The sequence below is a fragment of the Lagenorhynchus albirostris genome, chromosome 17 (genome assembly GCF_949774975.1).
Source record: "Lagenorhynchus albirostris chromosome 17, mLagAlb1.1, whole genome shotgun sequence".
NCBI lineage: Eukaryota > Metazoa > Chordata > Mammalia > Artiodactyla > Delphinidae > Lagenorhynchus > Lagenorhynchus albirostris.
In genome coordinates, this window is record NC_083111.1 from 47,869,339 (window position 1) to 47,897,254 (window position 27,916).

General features: G+C 35.5%; 1 protein-coding gene across 7 annotated transcripts in view; it reads right to left on the minus strand.

The window, feature by feature from the left end:
• Nucleotides 1-27,916, minus strand: part of UBR5 (ubiquitin protein ligase E3 component n-recognin 5) — a 141,481-nt gene that overhangs the window by 3,999 nt on the left and 109,566 nt on the right. For 5 of the 7 annotated variants that reach the window (XM_060128612.1, XM_060128610.1, XM_060128611.1 and 2 more), the window contains 23 exons: nucleotides 26,464-26,587; nucleotides 25,731-25,842; nucleotides 24,640-24,771; nucleotides 24,013-24,270; nucleotides 23,469-23,737; nucleotides 23,085-23,296; nucleotides 20,237-20,467; nucleotides 19,679-19,752; nucleotides 18,290-18,462; nucleotides 18,081-18,194; nucleotides 16,949-17,169; nucleotides 15,434-15,554; nucleotides 15,237-15,335; nucleotides 12,737-12,980; nucleotides 11,190-11,301; nucleotides 10,402-10,546; nucleotides 9,261-9,391; nucleotides 7,586-7,646; nucleotides 5,354-5,529; nucleotides 5,070-5,154; nucleotides 3,305-3,460; nucleotides 2,832-2,945; nucleotides 1,275-1,419 (listed from right to left, as the gene is read on the minus strand). In XM_060128612.1, coding sequence (XP_059984595.1) covers nucleotides 1,275-1,419; nucleotides 2,832-2,945; nucleotides 3,305-3,460; nucleotides 5,070-5,154; nucleotides 5,354-5,529; nucleotides 7,586-7,646; nucleotides 9,261-9,391; nucleotides 10,402-10,546; nucleotides 11,190-11,301; nucleotides 12,737-12,980; nucleotides 15,237-15,335; nucleotides 15,434-15,554; nucleotides 16,949-17,169; nucleotides 18,081-18,194; nucleotides 18,290-18,462; nucleotides 19,679-19,752; nucleotides 20,237-20,467; nucleotides 23,085-23,296; nucleotides 23,469-23,737; nucleotides 24,013-24,270; nucleotides 24,640-24,771; nucleotides 25,731-25,842; nucleotides 26,464-26,587 — 3,509 coding nt within the window. The remainder of the gene's footprint in view (nucleotides 1-1,274; nucleotides 1,420-2,831; nucleotides 2,946-3,304; nucleotides 3,461-5,069; nucleotides 5,155-5,353; nucleotides 5,530-7,585; nucleotides 7,647-9,260; nucleotides 9,392-10,401; nucleotides 10,547-11,189; nucleotides 11,302-12,736; nucleotides 12,981-15,236; nucleotides 15,336-15,433; nucleotides 15,555-16,948; nucleotides 17,170-18,080; nucleotides 18,195-18,289; nucleotides 18,463-19,678; nucleotides 19,753-20,236; nucleotides 20,468-23,084; nucleotides 23,297-23,468; nucleotides 23,738-24,012; nucleotides 24,271-24,639; nucleotides 24,772-25,730; nucleotides 25,843-26,463; nucleotides 26,588-27,916) is intronic. The other 2 variants (XM_060128609.1, XM_060128613.1) reach the window with 2 other exon arrangements.

The window sequence follows — 27,916 nt, forward strand, 5'->3', positions numbered from 1 at the left end:
TAGAATATTACTTCTTATAAAAGTAGGTATAAAATTAAAATGGGGGGGCACTAACCCTAACAGAGGAAGTTAGGACCACTTACATAATGTGAAACCTCTAGAGTTCATTAATCAATCCTAAAGACCAAGAAGACCAAGACAAGAAAAATGAACCACCAGCCTCAAAAATCACATGACTTTAATTCCACCTGTAAGTCATGAGTTTTCTTATGATCTTAAACCAGTGCTTCTCAAAGTTTAATGAGTTCACAAATCCCTTGGATCGAGATCTTTTTAAAATGCAGACTCTCATTCACTAGGTATGGGAGAAGAAAGGGGAAAGGAACCAGAGATTCTGCATTTCTAAAAAGCTTCCAGATGATGCTGATGCTGCTGATCTCAGGATCATACTTGGAGTGTCTTTAGGTATTTTTTTCCCGCTTCTAGGTTTCTGGTTTGTAAATAAGCCAAGTTCTTATCTCCCAAGTATTGAAAATTATATTAGTAAGTGGCACAAAAACTACTACACAATGATCTATACGTTGCCAAGCATGAGGGAAAAACAAGAAAATTTATCCAAATTTAACTTACTATAATTTGGCTGAAGCTGTTTGCAAAGTATGAAAAATAAAGGGGAAAAAACTGGTATCTTCATGTATGCAATAATCTTGGACTAGAGTTATAATAGTCCTCTCAGGAATTTCTTGGAGCCTCCAGTGTTTTATTGTGTAGTCACAGCTAAAAAGTCTACTCCTAGAATATGGGACTTGAAAAGGAAGGGTTGCAACAAATCAAGCACTAAAGATGAATGTTACTCTAGGATTATCACTACCTCTTGTTATTCTTTCTAGATTCTCCATGTGTTTGTGTGCTCTTATGTCTTTCTAAGTGTGCTTTGGATCCGGTTCTACAAAGCAAACATCATGTAGTCAAATTCTTTAATTAGAGTTTAAGGAACATGAATAGGGAAAGGCCAATAGAACTGTCACATGGATTATTTTTTCTTAATTATTAATAGTATATAAAAGTCCTTTTCACACAGTTGCTCACCAGGAATTTTTACTTGTATCATACTAAACCATGCATTTGTTAAAACCTAGAAAAATTAAACAATAAAAGAATTAAGAATGACCTAATGCTATCATAGTTCAAACATCTTAAAATATATATAAAAACACCTGAGTGATACAGCATTTCCTAAGCCCCTGTAAATATGTAAGAACCAGAAACTCAGAAAACTGACCAAATTATCTATGTAGTTTATTCCTTAAATAAACATTAAAAAAATTTCATACCTGATTCATCATTGAAAGAGGTGAAACTGATCAGCATTTGCACATTAACTTCACCACAGCCATTTACCAAAAGCCTAAAATCTTCTGCTGTTAAGTCTTCTAATGAATTTTTTGGAAGCACATCCAGTAGACCTTTCCTCATTGCCTAGAGGATTTCAAAAATAACCTGTTTATTACTATCAGTACTTTATTTTCTACATAGCATTTATTATTGTTAAAGTCCAACATCTAATTTTAGCAGCCTAAGAGTACTAAATAATTCTAAATAATACTAAAAAATTAAGTTCTATATTTTGAGTTTCTTATTAACAGATTCAAAAGAGTGGCAGAGGGAAAAAAGGGCTACAGGTTCAAAAGTGAAGGAGTACTGTTAAATATCAGGAGTTAACAAAAATAATTTTTTAAATTATGTTAATAGCAAACAGGCTAGTCATTAAGAATAGCTTCAATCTGTCAAATGTGCTATCCTGTCAACATCCTAGGAAGAGTATGATAATGACAAAAACAAACATCCCTGACACAAACCCAAAATCTAGAAGCTTACTGAGAAATTACCATGTGCCAAGAACTGTTCTAAGCACCTTACATATGTTAATTCATTTAATCCTATCCTCATTTTGCAGAGGAGGGAACCAAGGCACAAAATAGTTAAGTAGTTTGCTAATGTCATACAGCTAGAGGGGGCTGCAGCCATGATTTGAACCCTGACAGTATGATTCCAGAGCCCACACAATTATTCCCAGCACAGGGATCAGAAACACTTCATAAACATTCTTCAATAGGAGAAAGAGCAGGCCTGATGTTGCTCTTTAATAGAGCCTGATTGGAGGAATGGTCCTTGGTTTTTAGAATTTTCCTTACATTACTAACTGATGTGGCTATTTTGAATGCCTGGGACAATAAACCCTGCTGTACCAGCTTGCCTAGATTATTTGTGCAAAGAAGGTGATTTATGATGAACATGTGTTTTTCCTCTGGGGGTCTGAACTGCTTACAGGACTGGCCTCCAGTAAAAACCATGGGCACTGTGACTCTTAAGCAGGCTTCCCTAAACACAAACACTGCACATGCATTGCTGTAATTCACTGCTGGAGGAAGACGTATGTTCTTTGTGACAACTCATGCCCCCAGAGAGAGAACTTTGGAGTCTGTATCTGGATTCCTCCAGACTCTGTCTGATGTACTTTTTTCCCCTTGTGAGAGTCCTTTTGCTATAATAAACCATACCGATGAGTACAACTGCCTTCAAGTCCTAGGAGTCCTTCTAGTGAGTCACCAGAGGTATGGGTGGTTGCAGGACCCCCAAAACAGTAGTCATTTCAGTCCCACAAAGCATCCTTATCAAATCTACTTTCGGATGATTACATGGTTTTTCCAAGTAGTTTTATCCAAAAGAAAGGTCTGGATTCATGTGTAATTTACATTTTATGTAAATTCATTTTGGTTTAAAATTTTTGACCTTTTATAAGCAAGCTGAATACACTGTGAGCTAGTTTAAAACACAGAAGACACACATAGCCTCATCAGATCAAGTAACATTTTCCAGAAAACACTTACATGTAATGGCTGTTCCGCAACTACCAACATTCTGTGTTCAGCATACTTCCGCACATACTCATACACGTTCTGAGGAGTGACTGGTATATTTACACCATTAGGAATAAGTTCCACCTGTGAAAAATTTAGTGCCGTTTAAAAGCAATTTTGTCAAAGCAGTAATAAGTTAACAGTTCATAAAACAATTTCCTAAAAATTTAAAATCTAAAGACAATTCTGTATCTGACAAGTATCTAAGGGATGCAAACATCTAGGCCTAAGTAACTATAAACTCTTCGACCTCTCAGTCTGTCTCACTAACTCTCCATCCATTCATCTCTTTCTCTCCATCTCCTACTGTGTCTTTTCTCTGTGTGTGTGTGTGTGTGTCTCTTTCTTGGTCCCTATTTATCTAAATTGTTTTTCTATATGTCAAGCACAACAGACTAACCAAATTCTCCTGCCAGAATCAGAAAACCACACATTTGCTTTACCTGTCCTCCACCCTCTTCTTTACACAGGTCAATTGCAAATGCCAAATCCATCGCTGAGAAAACAGCATCAGCATCTGAACTCTGAGAAGCAAGTATTAGTTGCCGCAAACTCTCATACATCACAGGGTCAAAAAAAGCAAAATCATGCCAATTGACCTAAGAAAGTAATCATATGAAAATCAATTATGAAAGAAACATCTTAACTGAATTCATTAGTAAGCTGAAATCTATGATAAAGAATTTTATCTAATTTGAAGATTATTCTTTATCAGCTTATCTTCCACTAAATATAACTGATCTAAAGAGGTAAAATTTTAATAAGTCTTTGGCTCTGATAAACACATTTAATTTTCAAAGCATGAAAAATATGCATTTTTAAAAAATTTAAAACCAGGAGTATACTAGTTTTTAAGTTGTAAAGTAATTTATTTGTAGAAACCAGCACTAATTATTGCAAAGTGATTATGCCGAGCAACTGGTCCTAAGCTAAATACACATCCTGTTTAGCCTTGACAATAATCATAAAATACAGATTATTAATTCCAGATGATAAATCTGATGTCAGAAGAATCCAGTAACTTGCTGAAGGTAACATCATTGGGTTAAACTTGAGTCTATTTGATTCCTTAATCTTTTCCATAAACCTTGTTAAAGGCTCAACATTTCTATGTTGCTGAGCTTTAAGTCCAGTTCTTTCTCTGCACAAGAACATTTTAGCTGGAACACTTTAAGAAGTCAATAGAGTCAAAGTTTAAAAAGAAAAAAAAAGAAGAGGAAAAAATACGTATCATAGTATGATATGCTGTAATAATAGAAAATAATATTCACCAATGGGTTTGAGTAAAGAAAATTATTAACAGACCACAGCTTTAACAATGCTAATCATATCCGATGTGTGTTGTGCATCACTAGAAGAGACTGTAAAATATTTTGTTGTTTTGTGATTATAATTAGTATTATGCATTAATTTAAAGGATGTCGTTTCTCTCCCCCAACCCCCTGTCGTAAAGGAATGTACCAGCTGTCAAACTATCAAAACACATAAAGAAAATAACCTAATTCTGTCACCCAGAGATAATTATCAAGCATACTATGCTATATTTTCTTACATCCTTTTGTCCCTCTAGCCACCTACATCTTGTGTATATTTTTGAACCTGGGAATGCTCGTTTCAATACAATACTACTTCTATTGCCACTACTTGTTAGAACTTACTGAGCACTATGTGCCAGGCACTATACTGTTTTCTTTACCATTTTATTTATTTATTTATTTATTTATTTTTTGCAGTACGCAGGCCTCTCACCGCTGCGGTCTCTCCCGTTGCGGAGCACAGGCTCCGGACGCGCAGGCTCAGCGGCCATGGCTCACGGGCCCAGCCGCTCCACGGCATGTGGGATCTTCCCGGATCGGGGCACGAACCCGTATCCCCTGCATCGGCAGGCAGAGTCTCAACCACTGCGCCACCAGGGAAGCCCTCTTTACCATTTTATAAATGGGGAAATATGCCATAAATGTCAAGAGATTTGTCTGCAACAGGATCCAGGTCTGTCAAACCCTCCAAACCCACCTGTGTGTCCCCCATTCTTCTATGCGCTCTCCTCCATGTATTCAGATATTCCCCATGCCATTAAATGTTTGAAAATGATTTATAATGGCTATAATGCTTTAAAATTTAACACTAATTTAATGCTATATGTATAATTATTTTATGAAACAAATTTTTTGCAATGTAAAAGCAGTTAGGTTCATTAAAATCACTTACTTTCCTACCAAGCAACACTTTAATCACATGTCTATTCAATGTGATAGGACATAGTTCATTCTGTAACAGACACAGTCCAAGAATCCTAAAAATAAAAAACAAGCAAATAGTATTTAAATTCAAAAATAACTCTAGAACACATAACGCCCCACACATACATAATATACATAAAATATGTTGAGAAATTTTTAATGTAGAACATATACACATTTTACAAACTAATATATTTTAGAAAGTCTCATAAACTGAAATTAAAAAAAAATTCAAATACAAGATTATTTTACCTGCCAATGTTTCTGAAACAATTCAACCTTGCTTCTGTGTTTTTGCCAGGCCTTGGAGTGTAAAATCCTCTTTTTCCAGGTTGGTAAAATAAAGGGGCATTGTCATCACCATCATCTGTGTCATCTAAATCCATATCTACTACACTTCGACTAGAACCATGACGCTTTCGGTTTTCCTAATGATAGAGTATCAGAGATTAAGCCCCAAGATTGATTTTATTTGTTTGTTTATATTTTAGTATATGTGTCTACAAGAAAAGGATTATTTTTTATTAAAAAATGCCATTACAACTCTCTTTAAAATTAACAATAATAATAATCCAGATACCCCCTCCAAAAAAAATAACAGTAATATTTTTGACATTACCCAAGATTGATTTTTAACAGCAAAACATATGAACTGGTTCTCTAAATTACTTAAATGTAAAGTTTGATAGGTAAAGCCACATTCATATTTAAATGTAAATAAACTTTAACTCATTCTTTCAGAATTGTGATATACAAAGCTTGTGCCTGTTAACTTCTCTATCCATTTAAGTAAAACTATTTAATGAAAATCTGGTAGCTTCTTTCACCTTGATTCCTTAAATATATTTTCCTTGGATATAGAATTCTGGATCGACAATTCTAAAAGCACTTTAAGGATGATGCTCTCTGTTGTCTTCTGGCCTTCACAGTTTCTGATAAGAAATCCACTGCCTTTCAAATCACTGTTTATCTATATGTAAGGCACTATTCTTTGCTTCCTTATTAGTTTTACAGCAGCTTGATTATGTATCTAGACACAGTTTTCTTTCAGTTTATCCTTTTTAGGGTTCACTGACCTCCGTGAATCTATAAATCTATGTCTTGCATCAAATTTGGGAAGTTTTCAGCTATTATTTCTTCAAATATTTTCCTGTAACAATCTCGTTCTCCTCTTCTGGGTACTCCAGTGACATGCATGTTTGATATGGTCCAACAGGTCTCTGAAAACTGTTGTTTGTTTGACATATTTTCTCCTTCTATTCTTCAGAAGGGATAATTTCTATCTATCTTCAAACTGACTGATGAGTTTTCCTCTGTCATCTTTGTTCTGCTATTGACCTATTCAGTGAATTTTTTCTTTCATACATTGTACTTTCTAAAATTTTCCCTTGGTTCTCTAGTTTCTATTTCTGAACCTCTACCTTTCCATTCATTTGTGTTTATTTACCTTTATCTCACAGAACATGAGATAATGTCTTTGATAATTCAAACAAGTGGGTCATCTCAAGGCTAGCATCTATTGGTTCTTTTCCCAGGAGAATTAGTGAGTCTCTGTTGGTTCTTTGTATGTTGAATAATTCTGGAGTGTATCCTGGACATATTGAATACTAAGTTGTAAAACTCTGGGTCTTGTTAAAATGACATGGAGAATGTTGATGTTTTTTGGCTTTGGTAGGCAATAACCTGGTTATGTTCAGCTTGGAAGTGTCATCTTCTGTGTGCAGTGGTTCCATTACCAATTAAGTTTTCAAAGCCTTTTAATTATACTATTGGGTCTGCCCCGCATATGCACCATATGGGATAGTCTGGGACTTGGACAGTGATTTATACTGTAGTTTATTTCTTAAAGCATGTACTACCTTCCAGTCAAGACGGAGTAATGGGGACGAGTTTTACTCTCCTGCCTGAAACAACGCTTCAAAATAACAGTTTTTCAAATTTTGACTTCCCTCCTATCGGTGTGCTGTTGTTTACTTTTCAGAATCCTCAAGCAGTTCCTTTTTGTATTTTGTCCAGAGTCTTTAGTTGTAGTTCGTGAAAGAGATAAGATTATATCTTGGCTGGCACTGAAATTCTCAGGTAGCTTACAAATTGAAATGCATCATGCACTTTAAAAAAGCCTTCTTACTGCTATACCATATGTCACATTTTCTCTGGATCTCTGCTGCTTACTGGAGGAAGGAGACCTAGGAATCCACAGGACTGCTCTCCTTCTCTGATATTAATTAATGACATCTCTAATTTAAGCTTAATTCAGCCTGTGCTCAAGTGGAGGCAGCCAGTGAGTGGGGTTACACTGAACCCTAACTCAACCAGTCTTGATTCTGTATATGACACCTTTATACTAATCTTTGCTTTTTCCTCTACTGTAATCAAGCATTTTACTTACAAAGACATAGTTTCTTTGTAAATATGCTTTCCTCTCCCTTCTGTAATTTAAATTCCAAGTGCTTATTATTAGCACATGTACAAAACATCCCTTACCTGTACCTTTTCTGAGGAGTCTAATAACCCAAGATCCAGGATACTATCAGCTCCATTTTCCCTAAAAACAAACAAACAACTTTCACATTTCAGATAAATGGAATTCTAGAATTTAGTATAGAGAAAACCATACGCATTTAAATTTATAAGAATATATAAATACATTTAAGTTTTGAAGTAAAAAAATATCTAGGACACTTACTAGTCTTAATGCAGTTCTAGGAACAAAAATGTCAATAATATACACAAAAACACAGGATGCTACATGTATGATGCAAGACAATGAACTAAAGGCTACCTGATTTAAGACAAAATAAATGCAGTCTTCATAGGGGAACTGAAACTTGAGCTCAGGGGAAGCATTGTAAAAGAACAGAAAAATGTTCAGAAAGCAACCACAATAGGAATCAAATGCTCTAGGGTATTTAATTATTCTAGAATACTAATAAATCCACTGTTCAATCCATAAAGCCAGGTGAAAGCAGTCAATATTATATTCTTTTTTTTTTGCGGTATGTGGGCCTCTCACTGCTGTGGGCCCTCCCACCGTGGAGCACAGGCCCTGGACGTGCAGGCCCAGCGGCCACAGCTCATGAGCCCAGCCGCTCCACAGCATGTGGGATCCTCCCAGACCAGGGCACGAACCCGTGTCCCCTGCATTGGCAGGCGGACTCTCAACCACTGCGCCACCAGGGAAGCCCAATATTATATTCTTGCATTCAATAGAAAATACTTCTAAATTAGCAACCCTTACATATATTTACAAATATCTTTTTTATCAAAAACACACATTATTTGCAACTTTTTCTATAATGGGCTAAGCTATATCAGTGTGTTGATACTTCCAGAAACAGGGAAGAGGAATAAAGACATAGTACATGAAAGTCAAGAGAAGAAAAATAGTAGTAACAGCAAAGAAAATAAACTTCTAGCAATAGTCTTTGGCTTGGACCATTCAAAGGCTCTGAGACAGGTAAATAGCTGGAATAGGTAAGTGGCTATTTAGTTTCAGGGCTTAGCCTACCCACTTATCCATCTCTAGGACTATATCTGATCTAAGTTCCTCATTCAATATCATGACTAGGAGAAAAATAAACAGACATTTTCATCTAAAATAACACTTCAAAGCCTTAAACTGGATATTAGAGTAGCCCCAATAGGGCACAGATTGGCATATCTTCCTGTCACTTTTACCTGTCACCTGGGGAAAGGAAGGATAAGTAATTTAACTGTTAGATAATTTTAAGTTTCATATTAAAACAAATATACTACACAATAGAAAGCAAAAATTTGCATGATTTTTAAGATAAATCAGGAGGTCTAAAAGAAATTTCATGTTTACTGCAAGGACTCAGGGATTACACCCAATTCCTTGAGGTATTTGGCCTCTGCCATTAGGGGTATTCACATGGAGAATGAGATGTACCTCTTTATAAGTTAGTTTCTAAATAAGGTTCGTAAAAAATCTTCAGAACCTAAAGTGACTGCTAAAATTCTGCCCTTCTAATACATGTGAAAGTCAGCTGTCTCACTCATGGATTTTAAGCCATCTCTTAAAAAGCCATTTAAAGTCTTATACTATTTAGTATAAATTTTAAGATATGGTGACAGCCACATCCTAAAAATAAAGTAGCTGATGTTTAAACTAAAATGTCTTCCCAATTGTATACATTACCGTCCATGTGCAATAATGAGTTCCATGGCTTCATCCACTCTTGCTCTCAGAGAATCTTCACTTGCTAGAAGAAGCAGCAGCTGAGCTGGGGATAATTCCAACAGCATGCCAGTGATTTTACTTGCAAATGCCTGTACATGACAAACAAATGTTATTTGCCTCTACTCTCTGAAACCTCTTGTCTACATCAGCAATCTTTTACCAGAAAAAAGAAAAAGAAGAAGAAAATGTAAGAAACTTGGGTAACAAATAGGAAAAAAAAATTCTGAACCAGTAACAGATTTTATTAAATTGGAAGCTTAATTATAGAAAACTTTGGTAGGGAATTAAATAGTCTATGCACTAGCAGTCTTATTAAAGCTAGTTTAATATTGGGTGACAAGCCTTTTTTAAAGGTTTTTGATACCCATGAGTAAACATAAAAATACTCAATTTTCATTTTTTTCCCTTCCTCATCAGAGACCTGGAAACATTTTTTTCATTTAGTGTAGCAAAAAAGAGGGAGGTAAGAAGTGAAGGAGGGAGAAGGAGAAAGAAAAAGATGCCTATATTTAAGGCTAAGGATTCACTGAAATATAATTGGTTGACTCTGTTTTACTATTCTTTTGCTATAACATGTACATATAGTTATGTATAAAGACAAAAAAACACAACTAGGTTATGTTTCATATTCCATGAAAGAAACCTCTGACAGAATATTCAAAATAAAATCTTCCTGTCATACATATCCAGAGTAACGTACATATAGCGGATTCACTTCATTGTACAGCAGAAACTAACACAACACCGTAAAGCAATTTTACTCCAAAAAAAAAAAAAAAAGTAAAGTACACTATTTGCAATGTGTTCTAGCTGCAAAGTAACAATAATTTGTACAAATAAGGGTACAAATAAATACAATGAACAGATAATTCCTTAGCACACAAAGAAATTACTAGGTAGAATGCCAACCTGGAATAGGTAGTAAAAACATCAAGCTATATACAATTACTCTCCAGTAAGTCCTGCTTCTTTCCCTCCCTAAGCTTCCGTTTTATTGCAGTCCTCAACCACATGGCTTTCCAGTAGCTGGCAACTTTTCTTAACTGAAAACCAAAAAGGGCACAGCCAGTTAAGAGGTAGCTAAGTACACCATACATACTGGTTGCATTGCTTGTACACGGGGATAAAGTCTCTCTCCGAGCGCCTGACGATGTGCAGGCAGAGGATCAGGATCATCACTAGGATTTCCTTCAGAGGCTGGTCTGAAGGGCCTCGTGTCGATGGAAAGCTGTCTTCTAAAATCCCTGAAAGATGAACAAAGCTATTATGACTTCATTCCCTTGTCTGCAAAATGAAAATATCAGTGCAACTAGTAACAAAGTTGGAAAACCAGAGCATACAGTTAGCTCCAGTTATGGTACTAGGGTGGAAGAATGCCTAAAGAATGATGGTGGGGAAATAAAGATTATCTAGATTTTGGCACTCGAAAATCCATAAATCTGCAATGCATAGGTTAATTTGATTCTAAGGGAACAGGACCTTAAAATACCAGAAATCAAAAGTCCACCCATATTTACTGGAAATTTTAGTCAAAAGTAAAATGCTACCCATCCTAACACATGAAAAATTAGAGGTTTAAATAACACAATTGCCACAATTAAAATTTTAAAACGAATTTAGGAAAGCATGATATGAAGTTAATAAAAATTTCAAAAAATTAGGAACTTGAGTGGGATAAATAAAAAGCCAATATAATTTCAACTGCCTCTGGGTTTTTAAAGCAGAATATTTTAATAACAGTTGGTTAGACTTTTTTAGTTACAATACATATATCCAATTATTAAAACTTTCATTTTTCTAAAAGTCCATAATTGAGACTTATTTACAGGCCTACCTCCAATTCATCCAAAAAGATGGTACTCAATAAAAGACACAAAATCATCTCACCTATCCCGATCTCTCCGAGAACCTGCTCGCAAGCCACTACTCCTCCTCATCTCCCTTTCTCTCTCTCTTTCCCGATCCCTCTCTCCTCTGTTCCTTAATCTCTGCATTAAACCTGGAAAAAAATATGAAATACACTTTGTTTAGATGAATGTAAATGCAGCTACTTTAAATGTTAAAGTCAATGTGAGGACACGAGACAAACATAATAAGAACATGACAACTGTACATCATCTTCCTTATCATCTGTGTAAGTGCCTTTCTCTCACTCTCCGTATGGTTTTGAGGGTTGGGGGTGATTCTGTAGAATGAACCTGGTAGGTAATAAATGTTCACTCGGTATTTGTTTAATGAATTTATCCCCTTGTCATGTCAAAGCTGTAAAATAATATGTAGCAACTGGGGCTATGTTAGTTCCACCATAAATAATGCTGAGATTTCTTACATATTTGAGTATCTCCTCTGTTCTTAGTTTTTGGCATTAAAGGCATTATAGCCACCCAGCTATTATTATTCTTAAAACCTTAAGCATAAACCAGGGTATGGTTTCCTAAAGAGTAAGCAGAAAAGTTATTTCTGAAACATCATGACTTCCCAGGTTTCCTCATTCACACTTGACAATTTCTTTTTATTATAGGACTATAGAAATTCAAATGGTGAAACTAATGATGAAAGGCTGAGGTACTCTCCCCATCTTTTCATCCTCAATTCTTTCCAGAGCTCATTCAGCTTTTTTCCAGACCTCAGTCAGCTTTTATGGTGCCAGTTTACAGAACCCCAGTAAGATACAGCTACAGCCTAGGTAAAACACAGGATTTTGTTAGTAACTCCTTCTCCCTCAATTACTACATCCATCCACCTACAAGACTGATGATCTTCTGCCCCTACCTTACATGAATCCCCAGTTTCAACCTTTTGTAGTTTTCACACATTTTTAATATGCTAATTGTAATCCTGAAAATTAGTTAAGAATCCTAACCCCAAAGTGCTGATCCCTCAAGGAGGCAAAGCTTACACCAGGATGTTAATACAGAAAACCTTCTTACCAAAAAACAAAGTCTTGCTAAATTAAACAGTGAAGTTGGTGACACAGCCAACTTACATTTGGTTGCAAGCTCCATCTCATTGGAGACTGGAGCGACTCTGCAAATTATACTTTGAAAAGCACTGTTCTAGACAATAGCATTTTCTTCTAAGTATCTCTACTTATTAAATACAGGGATTGGGGGAATCCTGCAGTTTGCTCTTTGAATGTTTATATTACCATAGATCTTAAACCTCCCACTCCCCAGACATTATAATTTGAGACGAAAAAAATAGTACAATCACAACCATTTATGGAAATAAGTGTGGCAGTAAAAGAGCAAACTGGTAAATTGTCAATTATAGTAGTTTAAACAAGATTAAATCATTAATCTAGAATAAAATGGTATAAAAGTGTAAATATACATTAACATTTTCCCACTGTAAACATATATAACCGTGATTATCATTGTTTCCATTAAACAAGGAAAGAATTTGTATGTGCTTGTTACCTGTAGAGTACTTACTTGTATGAGTGCCTTTGTTGGCATTTTGGATACAATCTAGATTTGGCAGTTTTTCATTGGACAAAAATGCTTGTGCAATGGCTGTATAAAAACTTCGTGCTACACCACTGCCCTCTCCTGGTTCATCCTTAAATGTAACTTTCACCCTATGTACAGCCATAGGTGTAGTAGCACATCTTCGACCAAAGTGATTGTTAAGTTGCCTCATGGTCTGCTGAATAAGAAGATCTCGATCCCGATCAACCTATTAAAACACAACAAAAAGTAGTAAATTCAGTGTTGGAAACCACCTTGAAATTTTTCTATGTAAAATCTGAAGATCTAATTTTACCTTTTCCTTGACAGCTGAAATAGCTACGAAGTATTTGGGTTCTCAAAAGCTTATATTCCAAATAACACTCTAAATCATACAAGAATATCTATCTTACATTAAATCAGGAAAATGGAATTTAACTCAATTATAACATTTTCTTAAAAGGTCTACGAATTTGGTAATATAGCAGGATAAACTGCAAGTAGATCAAAGTGTAATTTTTTTTAATAGTGAATCCTAGCAAAAAAAATCATAGGATATTCCTTTGGTGGCAGAATACCATAGCAAAGGAAAAGAAAAATGACAAACGGGGAAAAACATTTGCACCTTCTATTACCGACAAAGATTCATGCGTAGTGTATATATACACCTAGCGTTTCTAAAAAAATTGAGGAAAAAACACTTTAATAGAAAAAATGGGCAAGAAATATCAACAAACAGTTCCCAGAAAAAGAAGCAGCCATAATATATGAAATATATGAAACAAAGTTTAACTTTGCTCATAATAAGAGAAATACAAATTTAAACTATATTGCCTATCAGATTGGCAAAAATCTAAAAATTTGACAACAAACTGCTGGCAAGACTTTGGAAAATCAGGCCTTCTTGTGTTCATGTTGAAAGTGCAAATATATACAGACATTATGTAGAGGTATTTGCCAATATCTGACGAAATTACATATACACATGCCCTTTGACCCATGTCTATCTATCTATCTCAAAGACACGCTAGCCAAATAGAGAAACACACATAAGGCTATTATTCATCCCATCTCTATTTGTAACAGCAAAAGACTGGAAACAAACCCAAGTGTCTATCAATAGGAAACCGGATGAAAAAAATTGATACAGCCATAAAATGTGGTGCTAACACTAGGTAGCTGGAAAAAAAGAAGGCAGAACATCTCTCTATATATATAGCCATGGCTTTCTCTCTAGGATATACTGTTAACTGGGAAAAGCAAGATAGAGTAAAATGTATAATAGCATGTTCAGGGTGGGAGTGGGGGAGAGAGATGCGTAATGAACACACACAGGATTATATATTTTTTGAAAGGTGGGAGGGAAGTAAGCTAAAAACAAGAACAAAAAAAACCACAAAAACCCGAAAGGGGGCAGAGGGAATACAAAGTAAAAGAGACAGAAATGGAAATTAGATTTCTCTGAATACAACCTTCTTCTATAGAGTTGACCTTGCAACTGTAGATATTTTACATTAACTATGAAACATAACAAAGTCAAAAAAAGGAGAGAGCAATCCCTAAAAAGTGAAAATAAAATGAACTGAAAGGCCCTAATTGTGTGGAGATGAGATGGTAGGTAGCAAAACCACACAAAAGGAATTATTTCAAGTGACTTTAAACAATGTAGTTTGACTGTACATCTCCAATTGGATATGCTCTAAGAACAAAAACTACAAATAAATCTTGGGCTATTTTCAATAATCATTTTGTTGGTAGTGGTGTTGATGCTATGATTCTAAGACTATTGTATGCATGCTGTGAGATAAAAGCAAATGAGTAATTTTATCAGTGTTGCTGGGAAGCTGGATATTATTCAGTTCAGAAGGAAGGAAGTAAAGACTAAAAGGTGAAAATAAAACAAACTTGTGGTCCTAAATCTTGAATTTGAATTAGGAGTATCAGTATGAACTCATGAAATGATTTTCTTCTTCCTTTTTTAAAGGAGCATTTCCTACTAAAAGGCCTAGAAACAATGACAAACCCAACAGGCAGTGAGCAACCTGGAGCCCAGATTATAATCTCAAAATACAATTTCCTGCTAAAAGGAAGCAGGGCTTCTTGAAGAAATGGCTGATTTAAGGTCTGTGACAGAAAATAACAGAAAATGAGACGTATCAAAACGTAAGGAAGTTGTCAAAGATTGGACTCTCGCTAGCCACAGAAAGATAATTTGAGCATCAATGAAATGAAGCACATCCAAACAGTTTTAATCCATGTATTCATAATGATACTTAAACGAACAAACCCATTGCTCATCATCACAGGATGTTAGGAAACCAACTGCCAGAGATAGCCATTACTCTAAATTTGATGATTACCATTTATTTTCTTTAAATTTTTAATTACATAGTACATATCCCCTAAACAAAATTGTTATTTGTTTTTAAATTTTATATAAATAGCAAACTATATGTATAGGATAAGAAAATCTAAATACCTTTACCTCTAGTGATAAATCTCTTGACTGCTGATTTCTCAGTTTTTCCATTTCTCTACGGAATTTTGATTCTTTTACCTCGAAACCACCCAATTCAGTTAGGATCTTAAAAAAAACAACAACAAAACAAATCATGACAGAATTATCCTCTGAAATATGTTCTTATCAGGCAGAATAGAATGTAAAGTGCTCAAAATACATACTGATCCAGGTTCTGCTCCAACATCTTCCATGAATACCCTGCCGAACAGTTCTAAAGAAAGGCGCCAACGTCCTAGCAGCATATCATGGGAAATGACCATTCCCATGAAGCTACATTGTGGCCTGTAAGAAGTTTAAGGGGAGAGGGGGAAGCAGTTTAGGCAACTCTAAAAACTTCCTGGTTTTTGGTCAATAACAGTAATTACTTGGTCTTTTAATATTCTGAGCTCTTAAGTAATTCAAAACCACATCCTCTCTAATGGAGAACTTTTCTATAGAGAACTTGGAGAACTTAATTTTACTCCATTATTCCTTTTGTCCTTTACGTAAGGATACATCCCCAGGCTGGCTTCCATCTTCATCTTTAGTTTTACCTCCTCTCCTTGAAGTCCAGTGTCTGTCTCCACTAGATGATTCCCAGACCCGTCTTTAGTTCACAATGGACCAGAATTTCATTGTGTGAAATATATCCACTTCAGTCATACTCAACATGGTGAAACTGAATATGGCCTCTTCACCACAGTGACAATGCCTCCTGATTTCTTTCAATAGTACCACCTATTTTCCTACTGCACGGACTTGAACAGATTTTAATTTATTCTTCCCTTGGTCCCTCCAGAGTGATCAAGTCCTTCATAAGTTTTCTTTTCCTAACCATGGTTTCCTTTTCATCCCCAAAGGCAATATTCTACTTCAGCCCCCTTTTTAACAAGTAGCCAGAAGGAATAATAGCTTGTCTCTCTACCTCTAATTCTTCTCTCCTTCAATCTATCTGCTTCTACACATTCGAACCATCTCAGCTCAAATCATATTGTCTCTAGGAAGCTTGGGCCATCCCAGTCCCTAATTCTTCCTTGCCTTTTATGGTTGTTAGACTGTGTACACAAGATGTATATAGTTTCCTAAACTAGATTAACTCCTCCCAAGCAAACCAAAAAGAAAAAAAAAAAAATCTGACATTACATAACCAAAAATCATACAGCATAAAGCAGACACTCAACAAATCATTAGGTGATCAGCCATACTGAGTCACAGTATATATTAGGCAAATTTTTACTGGGAAAGCAAAGAACCTACCACTTGCAAGAGATTTACTAAATGTGAACCTGGCAAAGGAGTGAGCCCAAACAAATGTGAAAGTCACAAATCTATAAAGCTCTTTTTATCACATGTTCCCCTCCCATAGCTGAGCTCCTGCTAACAAGTGTATAATTGGCAATTTGACATGGATATATACTTTAACTCAGTACTGAACGTTAAAAACAGAGTCAGAATTTCTTCAGTAAAAGGAGGAGAAAATCAGAATGCCAATCAATCACAAAGCAGTCACAAAAAAACAAAATCCAGAAAACTCTAATATTTAAATTTCTGATTATAAACTAGGAAAACACAAATAATATTTCATCCTATTATTTATATACAAAGAAAATTATAAATTTTCTAAATAAAAACTCTTACAAAAATTATAATAGCCATAAAGTAATAGCATAGAAAAACTATCATCACTTAGCAAGTACCTGAAAGATGTAAGAGGTGGCCCTTCACTTTCAGTCAATCCTATTTCTGCGAGTAAACTGCTTTTCAATTGTGCAGCAAGATCGTGAGCAGATGGCCCTGGTTTTGAACTCTCAGCTTCTTCTGGCACCACATTCTGTTCTTCCCCTTCCTTTTTTTGCCTATTTTGCATGTTTGTTACATTTTTCAAATTGGCAGCATAAGACATTTTAGTTGGAAGAACCTATGAATTTTTACATTTAAATGTTAGATATTAAAAAACAAACTGACTAGATTTCCTTTTCAACTTACTAATACTCCACAGAGATCACATGGCAGTTAAATAATTCCCTTCTGGCACTTCAGCTACAAAGCTGCAATCTATTTCTTGTCTATCTGATTCCCATGGATGAGCACCAATTCCAGTGCATTTACCAGAGCAGCCTCAGAGAACTTTTCAAGGTATCTTTATAATATCTATGGTTACTTAAGTGTCTTATGTGCATAAAATTCTCCTTTAACACTTAGATAGTAAAGAAAATTCTATTCAAGTACATGTCTTCTATATGCCTACTCTTAAATGGTGTTATTACTTTTTCACTGGAGAAACAGTATAGTATAATTTTAGGCTCTCAAATCAGACTTTCATCTAAAAACTAGATCTGTCATTTCACTAGTTGTATTATAACAACAGACATTCCCACGTGAAATTTATGTAATCTCTCCAAGCCTTACCCATAAAATCAGGATAATAATGTTTTCTACCCAACATGGTTGTGAAGATTAATTGAGACAGTGCCCAGGAGATAGAATTATCCAACAAATGTTAGGTATCATCATTAATATTACTTTATTCCCATTCTAGACTCAAAAAGAAAAGTTACAAGCCAATATTATATATGCTCATATGTATAAAAATTTAAAATATTCAGCAGAATTAACAATCAACTCCGGAACAGGCAAACACAGCAAGTTAGTCTCAAAGCAGACTAATGACAGTACTGGAATTCCTTTAATTATGTCATAAGGCAAGAATTTCTGATACTTCTGTTATTTGGGTAAATACAATATTCTGAATGCATTTCCAAAAAACTAGACGCTGGGATAAGTGTTCAACTCACAAATATTATATTGCGAAGATTTTTACTATCTTACCTCAAGGCAGTTTCTATCCACTGTAACTTCCATTAAGCATTTTCCACTACTGGCAGATGAAGAATAAAGACCCTGACTTGGACGGCCAAAAAGATCCTCCTTTCTAGCATTTGGCTGGAATTTTAATAAAAATATTACAGTTACATTGAACACTTTAAAAAAGTAAATTCAACTAAAAAGAAACCTTAAGCCTAGTTTATGTGAATCACCTGCAACAGATGTGGCTGATCAGCCAAGGGGATGGCTTCAGCTAGAGGCACTTCAAATGGATTTGGGGGTATACACCCAAGGAACGTCATGGAGTCAGAGCGTCGGAAAAATGGATGGTTTTGGCCAGTTTCTGCAGGAAGAGAGTCATCATCCTTATCATTCAAAGTAGCACCTAAACATAAAGAGATAAAATGTTTTTTTAAAAAATTAATTATTGGGGAAGGGTAAAAGGATCTACATCTGCTTAATCCAAAATTCCCGTTCTCTCTTTATAAAATTTTAATGCCACTCAAATCAAGTTGATAGTCCTAAATTTTGATAATATTTTAAAGTGGTGATTCAAAATATTGGTTTAAAATGGTTACAATGATAAATTTCATTTATGTGTATTTTAACACAATAAAAACTTGCAAAAAATATTAGCAGTAACAAATACTGTTCCATTTTGTATTGGACAGACACTACCCACATCCACCTCTTCTCTCTCTAGAGATTTAGACCTGAATATAGCTAGTTTCCTGAGCATGTTCAGGACCTGGCTCACTGATGACTCCACAAAAGGGGCTAAAATTTGAGCATCTGCTTACTTTTAAGTTCTGATTCCTCTATATAAGAAGATAAACAGAGAAATGTCTGGGCAACTCATGCATCCCAACAGGAAATCAGCACACCAGCACCAACTCCCATTAATGGAATAAAACTTTTGTCAGTGCTTACGGTATGCTGTGAAAATAGCAGTGAGCTATGGCTGGGTTCTCAAAAAATAGCAGTTAAAGTTAAGTTGTCTTTCCCAGGCCTGAATAAAGTACTACATGATAATAAGAAACAGGCAAGCAGACTATCTGACCCCACTAGAAAAGTATTTTAATCCTACTTGAAATTATACCTGAAAGCTACAAATAAGAGTGTAGAAAATCCCCAAATTTCTTGAATTTGGAATATTTTCTGTCTTTTTTATTGCATTAACTGTTGAGTTTTGATGAAATAGGGAGTTATAACTGGTATTTTCCATTTTCTTGACTCAGTCTATTTTGCATCAGTATTAGCAAAAGTTCTGCTAAGACTTTATTCAAATGTACGTAGTACCAACACACTTAAGAATAAAGGTAAACATAAAACTAAGAGAAATGCAAAGGAGAGATACAAAGTCAAAATAGAAAAAATATTAACTGTTGAAAAAGTTTATAATATTTCTTTAACTCATCCTTATGAAGTAATTAATGCAAGGATATATAAGGAAAAATGGACAGAAAATGCAAGAAACGGGACATAGAGAAGAAAAGAGAAATTCCCACCCAGACAGAAAATAATGAAGTTAAAAAGCTTGAAGGGGAAATACTGAGGCAGCCATTTCTTGAAGTAGATTAGCAGATTTTCTGTACACTAACTTTGATTGGTGTCATCATCATTTTCATGTTCTGAATCTTCATTATCAATACCCAGTTCCAAGAGTTCTCGTGTCCTTTAAAAAGACAAGTGAGTCATTTTACATGAAGTATTTTGTGCTGTATGAACAGGAGCAAAGGTGATGCAAAAAAGACTGAAAAGGTTAGTTTAGTATCTAACCAATTTCAAACACTGGGATAAAGTTTCAGACTCTGGGAATGGCAGACTAATCAGCCAAATGTACTACAACTACAAAATAGGTTCAACAGAAGCAAAAGGCTAATCACACCAAGAAATAGTGAGTGCTTACACAAACTCTAATAGAAAACATGATAAAACAATCAGGACAAACTACCTCAAGCATAAAGCTTAACTGGATTCTTAGGTTTCATGTTTTAAGTGAGGAGTAGCTATGGAGAGTGGCTGGATGGACTCAAGCCCACCTGCCCACATGAAATGTTCCTGTTTGCAATGTTCTCCTTACTCCAAAAATCAGACAATGTACTAATGGAGACCACAGCAAGTATTTCTTAAAACAATCTCATGGCAAGTATGGCTACCTTTTGCGTTCCAGCTGAGGTGTATCCAATGTTGTCTGCTGATTCATTGCTTTAATCCAATATATAAGGGCTTGAAAAACATATGCCACATGCTTCAATGAGCAAACATCCAAAACTGGAAGAACATCAGAATGCTCATCATTATGAGACCGCATTAAAGACAGAGCATAATTTAGGAAGTCGCCTCGAGCAGACATCATTCCTTGACGGGCACTAAGCAATGTGGCACGTCTATAGGAGTAAAAAGAAATGAAGATGTTTACAAAAAGAACACAAATGTGAAATGTACCACTGTTATAAATATGCAAAATTAGGAACTGAGACTATCCATAAATAAAAACTCATTACGCCTGGGCTCTGCCTTAGAAATGTAACCATTGTATATTATTTACAGTACTGTATACATTTATAAAGGTAAGAAATTCCAGTGTCCTCTGGATTGGCAGAAGGTACTCCTTCCCCAGAGACAATGGTTCTCAAACTTCAGTGTCCACCAAAATCACCTGGAGGGCTTGTGAAAACAGGTTGTTGGACCCACCTCTATAGGTTCAGTAAGAATGGGTTAGGGTAGGACCCAAAATTTATATTTCTAACAAGCTCTTAGGTGATCTTGATGCTGCTATTCTGGGAACCACACTTTGAGAACCTAAAAGTGTGCCTAAAATGACACCAAAGGCACAAGCAACAGAAGAAAATAAAGAGCACTGGACTTTACCCAAATTAAAAAACCTATGTCCTTCAAAGAACACCTTCAAGAAAATGAAAAGACAATCCACAGAATGGGGCACAATTTCTGCAAATCCTGTATCTAAAAGGAAGTTGTATCCAGACTATATAAAGAACTCATAAAATTCAATAATAAAAAAAGAAGCCAATTAAAATGTATAAAACATCTAAACAGACATTTCTCCAAAGATACACAAATGGCCAATAAGCACATGAAAAGATGCTCATCAGCCATTACAGAAATGTAAATCAAAACCCCAATGAGAAACCACTTCATACCCACTAGGATGGCTATAATCCAAAAGACATATAATAACAGGTGTTGGCAAGGATGTGGAGAAATTAGAAACTTTATACTCTGCTATTGGGAATGTAAAATGGTGCAGTCACACTGGAAAACAGTCTGGCAGTTCCTCAAAAGGTTAAAGAGAGTTACCATATGATCCAGCAATTCTACAACTAGATATATACCCAAGATAATTGAAAACACATTATCTACACAAAAAACTGTACACAATCTGTTCATAGCAGCATTATTCATAATAGTCAAAAGGTGTAAACAACCCAAATGTCCATCAACTTATGAGTGGAAAAACAAAATGTGACATGGAATACTAGGAAATAATGTATTGATACATGCTAAACATGGATGAACCTTAAAACCATTATGCTAGGTAAAAGAAACCACATATTGTATGATTCCATTACATGAAATGTCCAGAATAGGCAAATCTATAGAGACAGAGAGTAAATCAGTGGTTGCTTAGGACTAGAAAGTAGGGGAAAACGGGAGGTGACTGCTAATAGGTATGGGGCTTCTTGTGGAAACGAATAAAACATTCTAATACTAATTGTGATGATCGTTGCACAGCATACTCAGAACTATGGAACGATATACTTTAAATAGGTGAACTGTATGGTATATGAACTACATCTCAATAAACCTATTATATTAGAGTGAGAGTGGGAGCAAGACAGAAAAGGGAACCCTATCACCAATGAAAATCCAGTATCAGAAATCCGTGTTCTTTGGCGTAGTGACTAGCCTAATGAAGACAAGGCCTGTGTCTACTGGTGGAGCAGGCTTCCTAGGACAGGACAGCTGCTGCCTCTCAAGTCTTTATCTCTAATCCAGGTCTCTTTGCCAAGCATTCGATTTTGCATACTAAACATTTCCACTAAATCCTCTCCCAGTTCTCAACATGTTCAAAAGCAGGTATGTCCACTCTACTCCTTTAGATTTTTCTTTTAATTTTCGTATTAGTTATTCAAAATCTAAATTCAGAAGATGTAAATTCTGCCTCCTCCCCGCTCCATACCCCAACACGGCCCTAAGTTCTGTTTGTAATGATTTCAGCGCTCTCTCCTCACTGGCCCTTCACTGCCCTACTTCGGTGACTATTACTTCTCTTGTAGACTCCAACCATAGTCTTGTTAAATTTCCTAAGCAGTCTCCTAGACCCTTGTCTTTCCTCCATTTATGGTCCACCCAAAGTAGCAAGGTTGTTTAGCCTGAGCCAAAGCTAGAACCAAATTCTAGGACTTCGACTTCAGGGATGGGACATTTTCACTATATAGCACTGCCACTAATCTAGTTTCAATGTGTGGGCTAATTTCTAGTCCTGAAAAAGGTCATTTTGTAACTGAATAGAAAGAACACAATAAATACATAAACAAATATACTTTAATTATGATTCTACAGGAGGTAGAAAAAGAAATCTGATTTTAGAAACCAAAGAGCAGCTAGGTAATTACACAGACTTTCTCCTTCCCAAGTACAAAGTATATTCATATTTAATCATGGTCAAAATAAGTCTTTCTATGAATATATGCCTTTCAAGGGGGGAGGCCTGGGGAATGAGACAAGGCTGTAGACCAACTACTTCAAAAATGAGAAGAATTTAGTATCAGATTACTACAACATGAATGAATTTAAAAAAAAATTTTTAAAAATAGCTTGGATTATAACTTATTTTGCTTCAACTACACAACAGTTTGCAAGGCACGTATTTCCTCCTTTACAACAGAGTGAGGTCTTACGTAATAGCAATCAAAAAGCTCTAAACTTCTAGGCTATAACGGTTCTGTCTAAACATACAAGCATAAACAAAGAATTTCATACCGTCTGCCTTCAAGCGTTCGTAAACTAGCCTCTTCTCGTGCAGTCATCCTTTCTCTGCGAGCTGAGTTCTGAGAAGCATGAAGAGGATGATTGGGATGTCCCGGATCACCAGCAGATGCTAATGCAGAACCATAACGTAATTGAGCTTCAGTAGAATCCATAATACTGACCATCCAGTTCCAAGTGGGAATAAGCTTTTCTTCTACATAGTTCTACAAAGACCAAACTAAAACAGTTAAAACTATCCAGATAAAGTTAAGTTCGATAGAGTAGTATGATATAGACATTTAAGTACTTGTAACATTAATTCCCATTATACTGGAATTCTCATAACAGACAGCCAAAAAATATATTTGAATGAGTAACTTTGCAGTGGTTTCATACCTGTAAATTTACTGCATCTTGGTAAGTCAATTTCACAGCTGCTGGAATCTGAGAGTATACTAGGTGATTATACTTAGGAATAAGCCCCATCAAATCCGAGATTTGTCTGATGACAATGCTATAAGCCCTAGCTAAACTGCTTGCAGATGTTAAGTAGCTGCTGGCATTGCTAGCTTCCAAAGCAGCTGCTGCAGCTGCAGCACTCGTGCTGATGGTACCACTCCGGCGTAAGTTGGAAGGATCAATATAAATCAAACCTGCTGAACTTGCTATAAGGGAAAAAAAAAAGACAACCATAATAAGCTAATGTTAGTTGCTAACTGTGTTTCACTAACAATGTATATATTTAGATAAACTAAAAGATCAATTACATTAGTAAATGTGGTAAATGAGCATTTTCTTAAACCACACTAATTTTAGGGAAGGGAATTTTGTATTTGAACTCAGCAAAACAATGAAGAACTATTCTGAAATTATTTAATTTGTTCTCTAGAGGAACATGCATAATTTTTAAACCTTAGGAACACCAAGTTTACAGACTTGCCTGCTGGTGTGGATGTGCTAGAAGGGGCTGTGCTAGCCGCCCGCTGATGTTGGGTGTTGCGGACAGCCCACTGCATGGAACGGGGAGCTTGGGCAGCACCATTGGCATGGGAGCTATTCGTGGTTCTCTCTAATGGCTCATCAAGCATAAAAGTCTCCTGTTCGATGTCGTCACTCTGACTACTGCTGCTATCAGAATCACTCGAGTCATTTGATTGCGAATCGTCTTCAGAAAAGAAGGCAGGAACACTGCTCGCACCTAAGTTTTTAATTTTTAAAACCAAAATCATTGTGAGTTTGTTGATATCTAAAATTACAGTGTACCCCCTCATTCAGGAAAATATACATATTAAACAGAATGCCAGACTGTATCCAATAGTCCAAAAACCCATCATTGAAATAGTTTAACTAGAACTCTTAAATGAACCTTAGAAATAATCCATTATTTAAAAACCAGAAAAGCAAAAAGTCATTGAAATAATAATCTTCTTCACTAATATCTATGGAGAAATGAAGTTAATAAAAGGGTTAGCTACCCCTGTGCATATTATACTGAGCACAGTTTAACCAATTCTACACACACAGCCTTAGTTATAAGCAAGAAAGTTGCTAAGAGAAGGTAACATACCTGCTTCTGAGCCAGCAGTTGCTGCAGTGACAACACTTCTACGCCCACTAGCATTATCTTGGTTGCTATGGTTACTTTCACTGTCACTTTCTGTTTCAGCTGCTGCTAACAAGTCCAGCTCCATGTCACTCCCTAGCAAATATATTTAAATAATAAGAAAAGGTAGAAACTCACTGGATCAAGTCAGGCTGATAAGCTAGAATATCGTAAGGGTGGGAACTGGGAGGGGTCGGGGGCCCCCGAAGAGAGAAGTGATAACTACTAGAGTATGCACGACTGCCTGCTTAGCAGAAGAATGACTAGGTAAATTATGGTACTCAGTAGACACAGATTCAAAATCTGGCCTGCATAGCCTTAGGTAAAAAATGTTAGGCAGGAGGACTCCAGCCAGTGGGCAGAGCTCTGGTAGCTCCACTGCTCCATTTTCATCTGTTTTACATACTGGGATTCCAAGAGGGGAAGGTTAAACATGTGTATCCTTTGTACTTCACATACACGTCAAAACATTAAGTTATAAATTTTCAACATGTGCAGTTTATTTTATGTCAATTATACCTCAATAAAGCTGATCCCCAAAAGTCCATCCTATGGCTACTAATAAGAATGGTCATGATGACTATGTAGCAAAAAGGCCGAAGTCAAAAAAACAAAGTAAAAAAAACTTACACATACAATATCTAAAAGACATGCATGGGAATGGGGCAGTACAGGGGAGGACTGAAAGTAAAAATACAAACTGTTAGCATCTGGGTGGGATTATGGGTTATTTGTTTTCCTTTTCTCTAATTTTCAAATGTTATGTGGTTATGATTATTTTAATTTCTAAAAGGCTTTTAAGAAGAAAGTGTGAACCAAAAGGTAAAAGGAAAGAGGATAAATTATTTTCTACATGTAAATATATAAAAGTATATATATTTATGTTTACATATGTACATAGCTACCTCCTCAAATTCTGACAGATACTACAGAATCCCCTAGCAGAAATATGATGAACATTTCACTACACATCAAATACACTTTTCTCTCTATTAATATCTCTTAAAAGTACCCGACTTTCTCATACTGAATAATTTCTCAAATAACCTGCATACCGTCTTCATCATGCTCATCGTGTTGTCCCTCTGCCTCAGCATTCTCTTCCCCATGTTCTTCCTGTTCATCATGATGATCCTCTTCTCCAGCCACACCCTCCACCACCTCAACCTAAATCCAGATCTTATTTGTAGACAATCAAAGTACATAATAAACCCACTTCTCTACCAGTACTCCTCCACAGCATTTAGTAAACTAAAATACAAAGATCCCTAACTATAGGGAATTGTAACACTAAGCAGTTTTCAAAATCTTCAGTTGCTAGTGATAATTTGGTATCAAAAATTATGCCCACATATCCCAAAGTTTATGATTACTGTCCATACACAGAACCTTAAAATTATAAAAATTGTATTGGGAGTATATTTTTTTTAAACTTCTGCAATTATAAAATTTATATAATATGCAGTACCCTGTCTACCTTCGAATACATTGCACAAAACTACTAAAAACTCTTTTAACATTGAGAATATCTTTTCTATGAACCCTTAAGTAGAACAAGTTTATGTTTCTAATTTTTTATTATCCAGTAAATCAAGGATTACTAACATATTTTAAGATGTATAACCACAAATGAGAACATATAACAAAAGTCTAAAAGGTGGAAGCATATACATGTAAGCTATTATTACTAATAGTAGTTTATTAGCTATTAATAAACTTGTGACTACTTTCCCCTTCCCTCCCAAATAAAAGCCTCTCATCTACCACAATTAAAACAATTAAAACCACCTCTTCCACATCTGCCGAAACAATATCGTCCTGTTCTTCATCTCTGCCCCGAACAGGCTGTGACTGGCTGATGCGCCTCTGCTGTGGATTCCGGATGATGTAGGACGACTGAGATTGACTGGAGCTGTAAGGAATCAGGTTATGAGCATACTGCTGCCACACCTCTGATATACAGCTCAGACATTTATGCTTCTCAGTGTTACTCAATGTGATTCACTTGCTAGGATGCCGTTTTAAATCTGACCTAAAATTTCTTAGAAACCGACAATAATTAATCTATAGTATATCAGATAATATGAACCCCAAAGAAATCATTTTACCAGAGATTTAACTTATAAATCTCAGAATTGTTTTTACTTTTTAGTAAGTCATTTCAAATCTGTGTTAACGCACATACTTTTATGAGTCCTTCCCACTGAAGTATTTCTACGGGGAAAATTTTTCCTTTTCCACTGCTAAACCTTTCAACTTCCAAAGGCTCTGATAGCAGCATTCATCCACTAACGAAAGTGTGCTTATTACAAGTAACCTACTCTTTTTAAAAGACTTGACTGACATGACCTACTTTGCATCAGCTTATTAACCACTGACTTGCTGATGAGTATTGGGAAAAAAATAAGTTCAAAAGTATGATTTTAAAATAGAATCATAACAAAAGATGACTGGTGGCAAAAGTTTCATTTTCTTAAAAATGTGACTTGGAAACGGCCAAGTATGGACAGATGCCTCCGTTATAAAAGAGGAGAACCAGAGAATGCAGTTTAAAATGCAGGTCAGAGATCAGAAGATTGTTGTTTAATAACCCTGTGACCTAACTATTATACTTTATTTACAGATTAAGAAACACAGTCTAAAAGAGATGAAAGGACCTTAAGTGTTTACACTGATAGTGTTCTTTCCTCACCTCAGCGGCTCTGAGAAATGAGAATCAAACCAGTTACACGTGAAAAGTCAACTTAGACACTCTGCTTTCAAATAAACAGAAATCTGCTGTTTAATACTAGAAATTTAAGTAACTGGTAATTCAGAGACAGTGGATTGAAGAGGCTAAAAGAAAATCTTTAGAGATAACACATGGTAACTGGTCTTAATTCGGTGATCACTTTATAAAGTATAAATATATCAAATCACTGTGTTGTATACCCAAAACTAATATATTAATATTTTTGAAAAAGGGAAAATATAAATAGATAAGGATATTTCCAAGCACTAGGATTTCAACATTCTCAATATTAAAAAATAAAAGTCAACATTATGTCAAGCCACGGTCAATGAGTATTTCTTCTTTAAAAAAACATCCTGGAACAAACATCCACAAGACCAATAGTGTTCTCAAAGTAGTTACTTTAAGAATTTATGAACTTAGTAGGTAGGTTACTGCCAATACACAGAACATACTATAACTCCCCATTTAGAAATGAGCTTCAGTTTTCTTCACACCATGATTTAATTT